General features: G+C 51.8%; 1 protein-coding gene across 1 annotated transcript in view; it reads right to left on the bottom strand.

The window, feature by feature from the left end:
* The window catches only part of LOC134351231 (calcium-activated potassium channel subunit alpha-1-like), a 111,956-nt gene that overhangs the window by 24,464 nt on the left and 74,597 nt on the right, over nt 1–12,895 (bottom strand). The window contains exons 18-21 of the mRNA XM_063057336.1: nt 12,559–12,635; nt 11,747–11,831; nt 3,394–3,487; nt 829–1,053 (exon numbers count right to left, since the gene is read on the bottom strand). Of these exons, the coding sequence (XP_062913406.1) occupies nt 829–1,053; nt 3,394–3,487; nt 11,747–11,831; nt 12,559–12,635 (481 nt within the window). The remainder of the gene's footprint in view (nt 1–828; nt 1,054–3,393; nt 3,488–11,746; nt 11,832–12,558; nt 12,636–12,895) is intronic.

Genomic DNA, 12,895 nt, shown 5'->3' with positions numbered 1-12,895 from the left:
CAGTCTTGCACCCGCAATTGGACCTCGTTCACAGGATCAGAACCCTTGGGCGGGGTCTAATGTTACCACAGCCCGTTATGGGGGGGCGGGGGTCATCATGGGCCTGGTGAGGAATACAGCCCCCTCTCAGAATTGAAATTTTATTAATCTCAGAATTGAATATTATTGTAAGTGAAGTGCAAATTTGTATACGCAAACAACAGGAATTCTGCAGATGCTGGAAATTCAAGCAACACACATAAAAGTTGCTGGTGAACGCAGCAGGCCAAGCAGCATCTATAGGAAGAGGCGCAGTCGACGTTTCAGGCCGAGCCCCATTTGTATCTTCTGCCCAATGGGAGAGAGAGAAGAGAGAATTTGTAACTTCTGTCCAACGGGAGAGGGGAGAAGAGAAAATTTCTATATTCTGTCCAGTGCAAGGGGGAGAGAGAAAATTTGTATCTTCTATCCAATGGGAGAGAGAGAGAGGAGGGAATTTGTATCTTCTGTTTAATGGGAGAGAGAGAAGAGAGAATTTGTAATCTGTCCAATGAGAGGGGGAGAGGAGAGAATTTGTATCTTCTGTCCAATGGGCGGGGAAGAAGAGAGAATTTGTATCCTCTGTCCAGTGGGAGGGGGAGAGGAGAGAATGTCCAGGGTGGGTGAGGTCTTTGATTATGCTGGCTGGTTTACCAAGGTAGATTTTAGGGTGCAAGTTTATAATGAGCTATACAGACACCCAACCCCCTCTCAGAATTGGAATTCAGTGAAGATCTTGCCTTGCACAGTATGCGTACAGATCGGATTGTTACACAGTGCATCGAGGTGGAACAAGGTGAAAGTACCCACCGGCAGGATGAAGACCTTGGGAAAGTTACTGATGGTTTCCCATTCCTTGCTGATATACTCCAGGGACACCACGAACACAATAGCCTTGAGCTCCTTGTAGGTGAAGCTGCTGGCACGCAGAGGCATCACGAAGTTGCGCAGGCCGATCAGAGGGAACTTGGGCTCGCTAAAGATGCAGACGATGACATGGTTCGACAGCTGCAGGCGCGATACCGTGGCACGGCTCTGCGGAGGGAAGCAGACACTATCTGTACCCGACACTGCAGGGTCAGGGCCCTCAGCAGAGTGCTGGAATGCCCAAGAGCACTCTGTCTCTTTGGGATGGCAGCACATCGCTCTGCCTTCAGGGTACCAACCACAAGGACAGGAGGAGGCTGAGGGGTGACCTCACTGAGGTTTATAAAATCACAAGGGGTGTAGTTTTAAACATGCCCTCAAGTATTAGACTCCCCTACCCTGGGGTAAAGACTGTGACCATCCACATCTCCACAGTCTTTATGCCAGGGTAGAGGATTCCAAAACTAAAGGGTACAGGTTTTGAGTTGGAAGGGGGGCAGATTTAGACCATAAACCATAAGAGATGGGAGCAGAATTAGGCCATTCAGTCCATTGAGTCTGTTCTTCCATTCCACCAAGGCCGATTTATTTTTCTTCTCAACCCCATTCTCCTGCCTTCTCTCTATAACCTTTGATGTCCTTTCGAGACAACCTCAGCCTCAAGTATAGCCAATGACTTGGCTGCCCGGCTTTCCATGCAGAACCCAAGAGGTAAGTGAATTTAGAGAGAAGCTAAGGAGCAGTGTATTTACCCAGAGGGGAGTGGGCATCCAGAACGTGCAGTCAAGAGGAGATGGTTGAGGCAGGTTCATTGAGGACATGATTGGAAAGGTTTGGTCCAAATGCTGGCGAATGGGAAAGCTGAATGGGTCAGCTTGGATTAGTTAGACTGAATAGCCTGTTTTCAGGCTGTGCCTACATCTCCATTAAATGGTCATAGAGTCTGGAACACTACAGCAAAGAAACAGGCCCTTTGCTCCACCTAGTCCCAGCTGATTTATTATTCTCCTAGCCCCAGGTGGATCAGAGCCCTCCATACCCTCCCCATCCATGTACCTACCCAAATTTCTCATAAATGATGAAATCTAACCCTCATCCTCCATTCCACACTCTCACCACCCTGAGTGAGGAGATTTCCCCTTATGCTCCATATATAACCATATAACAATTACAGCACAGAAACAGGCCATCTTGGCCCTTCTAGCACGTGCCGAACTCTTACTCTCACCTAGTTCCACCGACCTGCACTCAGCCCATAACCCTCCATTCCTTTCCTGTCCATATATCTATCCAATTTAACTTTAAATGACAACTTCGAACCTGCCTCGACCACTTCTGCTGGAAGCTCGTTCCACACAGCTACCACTCTCTGAGTAAAGAAGTTCCCCCTCATGTTACCCCTAAACTTTTGCCCTTTAACTCTCAACTCATGTTCTCTTGTTTGAATCTCCCCCACTCTCAATGGAAAAAGCTTATCCAAGTCAACTCTATCAATCCCCCTCATAATTTTAAACACCTCTATCAAGCCCCCCTCACCCTTCTACGCTCCAAAGAATAAAGACCCAACTTGTTCAACCTTTCTCTGTAACTTAGGTGATGAAACCCAGGCAACATTTTAGTAAACCTAAATTTAAAGTTCCCTTTAAACATTTCACCTTTCACCCTTAACCCATGACCTCTGGTTGAGGTCCCATCCAGCCTCAGTGGAAAAAGCCTGTTTGCGTTTACCCTATCCATACCCTCAACATTTTGTACGCAAACAGTTTGTATAACAGGCTGTTCTGTCCCACAAGGCCTTTAATCTCAATATTCAAAACTCTGAAAGGCACGCAGCCTCAACAACAATCTGAAGTGAGATAGTGCAAGTTTCATCCACTTTCCGAGGTGTTTGGAGAACCTCCCTCTCCAGCATCTCAGCAAGGGCTCAGGGTAGGGGTAGCACACAGCAAAACCACTCTCTGATGCCCCAGTAATAAAGTCCAACCCCAACCTTAGATCCTGCACCAATCTTTCCCTCAGATTGTACGTTCTCCCCGTGACCACGTGAGTTCTTTCAGGTGCTCTGGTTTCCTCCCACAGTCCAACGAGGTACCAATTAGGGCTATAAGTTGTGGGCATACTATGTTGGCGTAGGAAGCGTGGCAACACCAGCACTTCCTCAGGCACGTGGCTGTAACATCGGGTTCAATTTCACGCCACTGTCTGTAGGGAGTTTGCACGTTCTCCCCGTGGCCACGTGAGGTTCCTCCGGGTGCTCCGGTTTCCTCCCACAGTCCAAAGACGTACCGGTTAGTAGGTTAACTGGGCACATGGGTGTAACTAGGCAACGAGGCCTCACTGGGCTGAAAGGGCCTTTTGTCATGCTGTATCTCTGAATACAACTAGCCAAGGCTTGAACTACTCAGGACTGTCCAGACAGAATCCACTCCCGAAGATCCAGAGATCAGTCAGAATCCGTCCCCCACTCTCCACCGGTAAACAGTCGGCATCTCCAGCCAAGGTACTCACCAGGGTCACTTCCGTGATAGCCTTGGGTGGACACCAGTGGAACATTCCGGTGGAATCCAGGCTCACCTTCTCCCTGGCCAACGCAGAATCTATCCTGTGGAGACAGAAACTCCGGGGGAAACTGACCGGGGCGTGGCAATGGTGTGGGGACGGCCGGGAGAGGTAAGCATGCTGTGTTTCTGAAGTACTGTGAGGCAGCAACATCTTACAGAGGAGAGGGAGATGGGGAGAGGTTCGGGGAGGAGGACCCGGAACTGGGCAGCTGAGGCACACCAGCTGCCATTGACGGGGGTAGGGGAGGGAGGGGTGTGAGATGTGTCTGCCATTGACGGGGGTAGTGGGGGGAGGGAGAGTAAGATGTGTCTGCCATTGACGGGGGTAGGTGAGGGAGGGGGAGTGCGATGTGGCCGCCATTGATTGGGGTAGGGGAGGGAGGGGTGTGAGATGCGGCCAATTGAAAGGAAGGCCGGAACAGTGAACTGCAGAGATTTTAGAAGGATGCAAGAAGTTATGGAATGTGGGAGAGATGGCGGTAAAACGGGGGAATAAACAGGAGAATGAAGGGAGGGGAAGTTCTCAGATTCTTAAATTAATCCCAGGCATCTCATTCCAAACCACTGGGGCACACACCTAGCTCGAGGGCAAGGCTCAGGGAACACAGCCAGCCCAGCAATACTCTCTTCACAGGGACCATCACCCTGGGGATATCCTCTCATCCCAGAGACACTTCCAACACCAGAGACACCCCAAACCCAGAGACATCCAAACACCAGGGTCACGAAAACACCAGAGACGTCCCAACCCGAGACACCCCAAACCCAGAGACACCCCAACACCAGAGACACCTCAACACCAGAGACATTTCCAACACCAGAGACACCCCAACACCAGAGACACTTCCAACACCAGAGACACCCCAACACCAGAGACACGAAAACACCAGAGACACAACCCAACACCAGAGACACTTCCAACACCAGAGACACCCCAACACCAGAGACACTTCCAACACCAGAGACACTTCCAAACCCAGAGACACCCCAACACCAGAACACCCCAACACCAGAGACACCCCAAACCCAGAGACACCCCAACACCAGGACACCACAACACTAGAGACACCCCAACACCAGAGACACCCCAACACTAGAAACACCCCAACACCAGAGACATCCCAAACCCAGAGACACTTCCAGCACCAGAGTCACCCCAAACCCAGAGACACCCCAACACCAGAGACACCCCAAACCCAGAGACACTTCCAACACCAGAGACACCTCAACCCCAGAGACATCCCAACTCCAGAGACACCCCAAACCCAGAGACAACCCAACACCAGAACACCCCAACACTAGAGACACCCCAACACCAGAGACAACCGAACCCCAGAGACACTTCCAACACCAGAGACACCTCAACCCCAGAGACATCCCAACTCCAGAGACACCCCAAACCCAGAGACAACCCAACACCAGAACACCCCAACACTAGAGACACCCCAACACCAGAGACACCCCAACACCAGAGACACCTCAACACCAGAGACACTCCAACCCAGTCACCATTGAATGATCCACACTTCCAGGCTCAACAAAGTGAACTTTCACCTTCTGTTCCTAGGTAACATGGTGAGGATTACTCCTGAGGGAGCACAACACTGTAGGAGGGGTGGTACTGAGGGAGGGTCACACAGTGGGAGGGGCGGTACTGAGGGAGGGTCACACTGTGGGAGGGGTGGTACTGAGGGAGGGTCACACTGTGGGAGGGGTGGTACTGACAGAGGGGTGGTACTGAGGGAGGGTCACACTGTGGGAGGGGTGGTACTGAGGGAGGGTCACACTGTGGGAGGGGTGGTACTGACAGAGTCACACTGTGGGAGGGGTGGTACTGAGGGAGGGTCACACTGTGGGAGGGGCGGTACCGAGGGAGGGTCACACTGTGGGAGGGGTGGTACTGAGGGAGAGTCACACTGTGGGAGGGGTTGTTATTGAGGGAGGGTCACACTGTGGGAGGGGTGGTACCTGAGGGAGAATCACACTGTGGGAGTGTCACACTGAGGGAGGGTCACACTGTGGGAGGGGTGGTACTGAGGGAGGGTCACACTGTGAGAGGGGTGGTACTGAGGGAGGGTCACACTGTGGGAGGGGTGGTACTGAGGGAGAGTCACATTGTGGGAGGGGTTGTTATTGAGGGAGAGTCACACTGTGGGAGGGGTGGTACTGAGGGAGGGTCACACTGTGGGAGGGATGGTACTGAGGGAGGGGTGGTACTGAGGGAGGGGTGGTACTGAGGGAGGGTCACACTGGGGGGTGTGGTACTGAGGGAGAGTCACACTGTGGGAGGGATGGTACTGAGGGAGAGTCACACTGTGGGAGGGGTGGTACTGAGGGAGAGTCACACTGAGGGAGGGGTGGTACTGAGGGAGGGTCACACTGTGGGAGGGGTGGTACTGAGGGAGGGTCACACTGTGGGAGGGGTTGTTATTGAGGGAGAGTCACACTGTGGGGGGGTGGTACTGAGGGAGGGTCACACTGTGGGAGGGTTGGTATTGAGGGAGAGTCACACTGTGGGGGGGTGGTACTGAGGGAGGGTCACACTGTGTTTTCTTAGGGGGTGATGTGAATCTTTGTGAAGATCAGAGCACTCCCTGATGCCCAGGGAAGGTCCCTCTGCCAGTGTCGGTGTGGGATCGGCACCCTGTACCCCTGCATCATGACGGGCAGCTCTCCCTGGCTGTGGAGCTGGGCGACTCACTGTCCAACAGTGGGAAGAGTGAACCTGCCCTGAGCACTCATGTCGGGGAGTGAAATATAACGGGGGTCGAAAGAAGCCCATCGGGGATCTCGGAGATGCTTTAAGCACGGAGCGTTGCTGTGTCTGTAGTTTCATTTACTGAGATTGACACTTTGATAAATATCTCCATCGCTGATACTATAACTTGCTGGAGGGGTCACTGTTATTAAGATCTGTCACCAGGAAGACTGTGAGCGATGGTTCAGTAAACAGATTAGGAGCACGATATAAATCATCCCCTCCCATTCACTCCCAGATCCTGTGCTCAGCCCAGAACACTCGCAGTGTTCTCAGGAACTTTGATAGGGCCGCACGTCACACAGCGAGCAGTCTATGATCTCCAGACTATAGAGTCATACAGCACAGAATCAGGCCCCTAGGTCCATCTCGTCCATGCCAGAAATTACTGGGCACGCGTTGGGATAGTCTGGGCTGGGTCTGGGAGGGTGGGGTGCAGGGGGGAGAGGTCTGAAGCTTCCCAGAGGTGTCTGCAGTGGATGGGAGTCGTCAGGCCTCAGATACTATGCGTGCTTGGTGATGGAACGTTTGAACTTAGAACAGTACAGGCCCTTCGGCCCGCAATGTTGTGCTGGCCCTTTAACCTACTCTAAGAACTATCTAGAAGACAAGATATTCTGCAGTTGCTGGAAATCCAGAGCAGCACACACAAAATGCTGGAGGAACTCAGCAGGTCAGGCAGCGCCTTGGACTGGGTTCTCAAGCTGTGGTCCATGGACCCCTTGATTACTGGTATTGGCCCATGGTATAAAAAAGATTGGGAACCCCTGGCCTAGGGAAATGAATAACCAGTCACTGTTTCAGGCCAAGACACCCTCATCAGGCTTGGCGATGGTTCAGGCTGAGACTCTGAAGAGGGTCTTGGCCCAAAATGTCGACTGGTTATTCACGTCCATAGATTCTGCCCGACCTGCTGAGTTCCCCCAGCATTTTGTGTGTGTAAGTCTAAGACAGGGGTTCCCAATCATTTTTATGCCATGGACCGATACTATTAAAGAAGGGGTGCGTGGACTCAGGTTGGGAAACTCTACTCTAAGATCAATCTAACCCTTCCCTCCCACATAAACTTTCCAAGCCAGGAGCGGTAGTCGAGGCAGATACATTAAGGATATTTCAGAGACCCTGAGATAGGCACATGGAGGGCTACATAGGAGGGAAGGGTTAGATTGATCCTAGAGCCTGTCCTGTATGTGCTACGTTTGATGTACATGGGGGTAGGTGAGTACCTCCTCACCGTGGAGGGGTGAGGTTTGGCAGAGACGAGTGCCAGAGTGCTGGGCACACAGAGGGGCTGGTTCTGGCCCCAGTTTTGAAAGAGGAGAGACTGATGTGAGCAATCAAGGAATGAAGGGAACGACTGGCCATGGAGGGACAAAGGGGTACAGTCCAGAACAAGGGGCCAGGGATGAACTGGTATTAGCCAGGGGGTGGTCAAGTGACAATTGAGGCGGAGACAGGTGGGATTAAGGATGGCACAGTTAGGATGCAGGACTGAGCTGCAGGTCAGGTTCAAGGGGCCGAACGGTCAGCCGAGCGGAGCGTAAGGATTTTCCCTGTGGGGCTGCAGTCAGGCAGAGCTCTACTGTGAAGGGAGGAAGGCAGTGGGGAGGGGATGGGAGGGGGGATATCATTCACCCATCCCCTCAGGTGTCGAGGGGGTTGGGTTCTGATGTGCAACAAACAGGGGGAGTGGACGGGAGGAGACGAGAACACCACAGCAGGTAGTGCTGCTTCCTCACAGCCTCAGGCACCCTGGTTTGATCAGGGTCAGGTACTGAGGGAGCACTCTGCTATAGGAGGGGAGGTACTGAGGGAGCATCCTGCCATAGGAGGGGCCATAGTGAGGGAGCATCCTGCCATAGGAGGAGTAGTATGAGGGAGCATCCTGCCGTAGGAGGGGTAGTACTGAGAGAGCATCCTGCCATGGTAGGAGGGCACGTCCCACCAGGGAAAGGGCCTTCAGGAGGGTACACAGCTCTCAGAGGTGACCATCAGCATCAGGAGCTGCCAGGCTTTTACCGAGAGCGAGTGCAAGTCAGGAGTAGGGTCTCCTCTGGTCAGAGTGCTCTTTCACTCTCCCAGCGCCCCGGCCACAAGAGAGGCCATTTCCCATCCCATCACGGCTCCAACCACGCCAAGCCCCGCCCCGCCAGAGTTGTTCATGGAATCCAGACCCCTGAGATCTCCTTCAGGAGCCGGTCCCACACAACGTGAGCCGCGTCACGGAGACCCGCCGTATCGTACCATCCTGCAAAGTTCCTGCAGGGGCTGCTCTTGCATACTTTTCACTACAATGCCCTCGACTGCCGTCCAGACATGCTGTGGTAGTTTACCTTATCGTCAGGTGGAGGAATTCTCCCTGTGCAGGGCTCATTCCTCGATACGTTGGGGACCGGAGTCGCAGCACCATTTAATAGGTTCCTGAGCAGGTTCACTGACACCCCGTCCACCTGTCCTTTTCTGGGGCCGGGAGGAGTCAGGGTACCATGTCTACATGGAGTGTGAGAGGGTGCAGCCCCTGTTTGAATATCTGAGGGGGCTGCACCTCAAGTTCTGGCTGTTCTCCAACCATGGTCACACTCACATCTATGGTGATGAAGTCCTTTGAGAGGGGCGTCATGGCGAGAATCAACTCCTACCTAAGCAAGGACCTAGACATGTCACCACAGTAGTTGTACAGTGGATACAATCTCACTGACTCTCCACTCGGCCCTGGATCACCTGGACAATAGTAATACTTACATCAGGCTGTTGTTTATTGACTACAACTCAGTGTTTAACACAGGTCTGATCAAAAAGCTCCAAAACCTGGGTCTTTGTACCTCCCGCTGCAACTGGACCCTCAGCTTCCTTGCCCGAAGAGCACAGTCTGCGCAGATTGGAAATAGCATCCCCACCTTGCTGACAGCCAACACTGGTGCACCTCAAAGAGGAGTGCTTAACCCACTGCTCCACTCCTCTACACTCTGACTGTGTGACCAGGTGCAGCTCAAACACCATCTATAAATTTGCCACTGACACAACTATTGTTGGCAGAATTTCAGATGGAGGCGAGAGGGCGTACAGGAGTGAGATATATTTCAGATGGAGGCGAGAGGGCGTACAGGAGTGAGATATTTCAGATGGAGACGAGAGGGAGTACAGGAGTGAGATATTTCAGATGGAGACGAGACGGAGTACAGGAGTGAGATATATTTCAGATGGAGACGAGAGGGCGTACAGGAGTGAGATATTTCAGATGGAGACGAGAGGGAGTACAGGAGTGAGATATATTTCAGATGGAGACGAGAGGGCGTACAGGAGTGAAATATATTTCAGATGGTGACGAGAGGGCGTACGGGGGTGATATATATTTCAGATGGAGACGAGAGGGCGTACGGGAGTGAGATATATTTCAGATGGAGATGGGAGGGCGTACAGGAGTGAGATATATTTCAGATGGAAACGAGAGGGCGTACAGGAGTGAGATATTTCAGATGGAGACGAGAGAGAGTACAGGAGTGAGATATTTCAGATGGAGACGAGAGGGAGTACAGGAGTGAGATATATTTCAGATGGAGACGAGAGGGCGTACAGGAGTGAGATATTTCAGATGGAGATGAGAGGGAGTAGAGTGAGATATATTTCAGATGGAGACGAGAGGGCGTACAGGAGTGAGATATATTTCAGATGGTGACGAGAGGGCGTACGGGGGTGATATAAATTTCAGATGGAGACGAGAGGGAGTACAGGAGTGAGATATTTCAGATGGAGACGAGAGGGCGTACAGGAGTGAGATATATTTCAGATGGAGACGAGAGGGCGTACAGGAGTGAGATACATTTCAGATGGAGACGAGAGGGAGTACAGGAGTGAGATATATTTCAGATGGAGACGAGAGGGCGTACAGGAGTGAGATATATTTCAGATGGAGACGAGAGGGAGTACAGGAGTGAGATATATTTCAGATGGAGACGAGAGGGCGTACAGGAGTGAGATATATTTCAGATGGAGACGAGAGGGAGTACAGGAGTGAGATATATTTCAGATGGAGACGAGAGGGAGTACAGGAGTGAGATATATTTCAGATGGAGACGAGAGGGAGTACAGGAGTGAGATATATTTCAGATGGAGACGAGAGGGAGTACAGGAGTGAGATATATTTCAGATGGAGACGAGAGGGAGTACAGGAGTGAGATATATTTCAGATGGAGACGAGAGGGAGTACAGGAGTGAGATATATTTCAGATGGAGACGAGAGGGAGTACAGGAGTGAGATATATTTCAGATGGAGACGAGAGGGAGTACAGGAGTGAGATATATTTCAGATGGAGACGAGAGGGAGTACAGGAGTGAGATATATTTCAGATGGAGACGAGAGGGAGTACAGGAGTGAGATATATTTCAGATGGAGACGAGAGGGAGTACAGGAGTGAGATATATTTCAGATGGAGACGAGAGGGAGTACAAGAGTGAGATATATTTCAGATGGAGACGAGAGGGCATACAGGAGTGAGCTAGATCAGCTAGTTAAGGGGTGTCACAGCAGCAACCTGGCACTCAACAGCAGTAAGACGAAACAGCTGATTGAGGACTTCGGAAAGGGTGAGATGAGGGAACACAAACCAGTCCTCATAGAGAGATCAGAATTGGAAGAGCAGTTTCGAGTTCATGGGTGTCAGCATCTCTGAGGATCTAACCTGGACCCAACATATTGATGCAATTACAAAGAAGGCAAAACATTAGGAGTTTGAGGAGATTTGGTATGTCACCACAGACACTCGCAGATTTCTACAGTGGAGAGCATTCTAACTGTCTGTATCACCGTCTGCTATGGTGGAGGTGGGGGGCACTGCTCAGGATTGTGAAAAGCTGCAGAGAGCTGTAAACTCAGTCAGCTCCATCGTGGACAACAGCCTCCAGAGTATCCAGGACATCTTCAGGGAGCAATGCCCCAAAGAGGCAGCATCTCTCATTGAGGACCCCCATCACCCAGGACGTGCCCTCTTCTCATTACTACCATCAGGGAGGAGGTACAGGAGCCTAGAGACACACACTCAACATTTCAGCTACAGCTTCTTCCCCTCCACCATCAGATTTCTGAATGGACAATGAACCCATGTACATGGCCTCACTACTTCTTTACACGATTTAGTAAATTTAGCTATTATGTATACAGAACATAGAAATCTCCAGTGTACATAGTTGTACACTTGAAGAGGGAGCATGTGATCACTATGGCTAGAGTGAGGAATTTCTGGGAACAGAGAGCCCTCCCAGGGAATTAGGTGCGTTATAGATGGTAATAACCATATTTTAATTTGAACTCATTTACTGTATTGTAACCCCTAACCTTTGTACAGAAAGAGGCAGTACTGAGGGACACGGGGTTAGTTCAGCGGCATCTCTATGTCTGGGGCGTGGAGACCCCCCCTTGTGAGGGGCAGAGGGAGGGAGAGAGGGAGAACTGAGTGAGTGAGCATTGGCGGGAGGTTTGAGAGCGGAGGGAAGGTGGTCATGACTAGAGTACGGCTGCCCTTGCTCTGGGATCATTCGGACTCACAATTCAGTAGAGGCTGTTTGCCTGGGCAGGACCCCGAACGACTGCACTTGAATGACACCATCAATCGGCTTGTCCTTGTTCAACTCTGCAAGAGCAAATCATTTATTTATTTAGAGATTGGGTACAGAACAGGCCCTTCCAGGTCTTTGAGCCATGCCGGGCGCCTAGCGACCCCGATTTACCCTAACCTAATCACGGGACAATTTACAACCACCGATTCACCTATCCGGTACGCCTTTGGACTGTGGAAGGACGCCGGAGCACCCGGGGGAAACCCACACATTCCATGGGAGGACTTACAGAGACCTCTTACAGAGGCCACAGGGATTGACCTCTGAACTCCAACTGTAATAATGTCAAGCTGACTGCTACGTTACAGTGGAAAATTCCGGAGACAGGCACAGGGGTAGGTCCCCCACGGGGGAAAGGCACGGAGGGGTAGAGGAACAGACCCCGAAGCAGGTCAGGGAGGCAGCTGATCCACAGGTCAGCCATGGGCCGAGTTCCCCTAGTGAGCAACCACCACTGGGAGGAGAGTTTAACCAACTTCCCCTCCCCCAACACACAGTCACTCACACTCACACACTCCGAACCATTAAATAAAAGTCAGTACACGGGATTAGGATGGGTTGGCGATAACTGGCATAACCCCGATGGGCAGAAGGGCCTGCAATAGGCTAATCCACGCTGCTCTCCTTAGCTCTCTGAGTGCTGGGAGATTGGGAGGTCCGTGGACAGGGGTCAGTGCTGAGGCAGAGAGCGGGGGAGGTAGGGAAACTCAGAAGGTCAAGTGTAGAAATGGAATGGCTCACTCTTGCGGCAGGTACACGTCCTGATGTGCCGGGGGTTGTGGACGTCACCGTGACACTCAGTGCAGTAGAAGTTTGCCCTGTTGGACCAGACCAAGGAAGAAGAAAGAGACTGCAGTCAGACAAATTCCTCCTATTCCCCCACCCCACAGTCTCCCAGCACTGCAACGGACCCACCAACAAACACCCAGGACTGTACAGCAAGGCTCCCCAGGGGCCAGGGGAACAGAGCAAGGCTCTTCTGTGGGCCATGCCAGACAGAAATGTAATCATTAGCTTCAGTTACTTTCCCCAAGCAGTCAACACCTCCGCCACAACTTTATTATTTCCTGTCAGTCAC

The sequence above is a fragment of the Mobula hypostoma genome, chromosome 8, assembly GCF_963921235.1.
Source record: "Mobula hypostoma chromosome 8, sMobHyp1.1, whole genome shotgun sequence".
Classification (NCBI taxonomy): Eukaryota; Metazoa; Chordata; class Chondrichthyes; order Myliobatiformes; family Myliobatidae; genus Mobula; species Mobula hypostoma.
The sequence above is the reverse complement of the archived record's forward strand: the minus strand, read 5'-3'. Positions and strand labels throughout refer to the sequence as shown.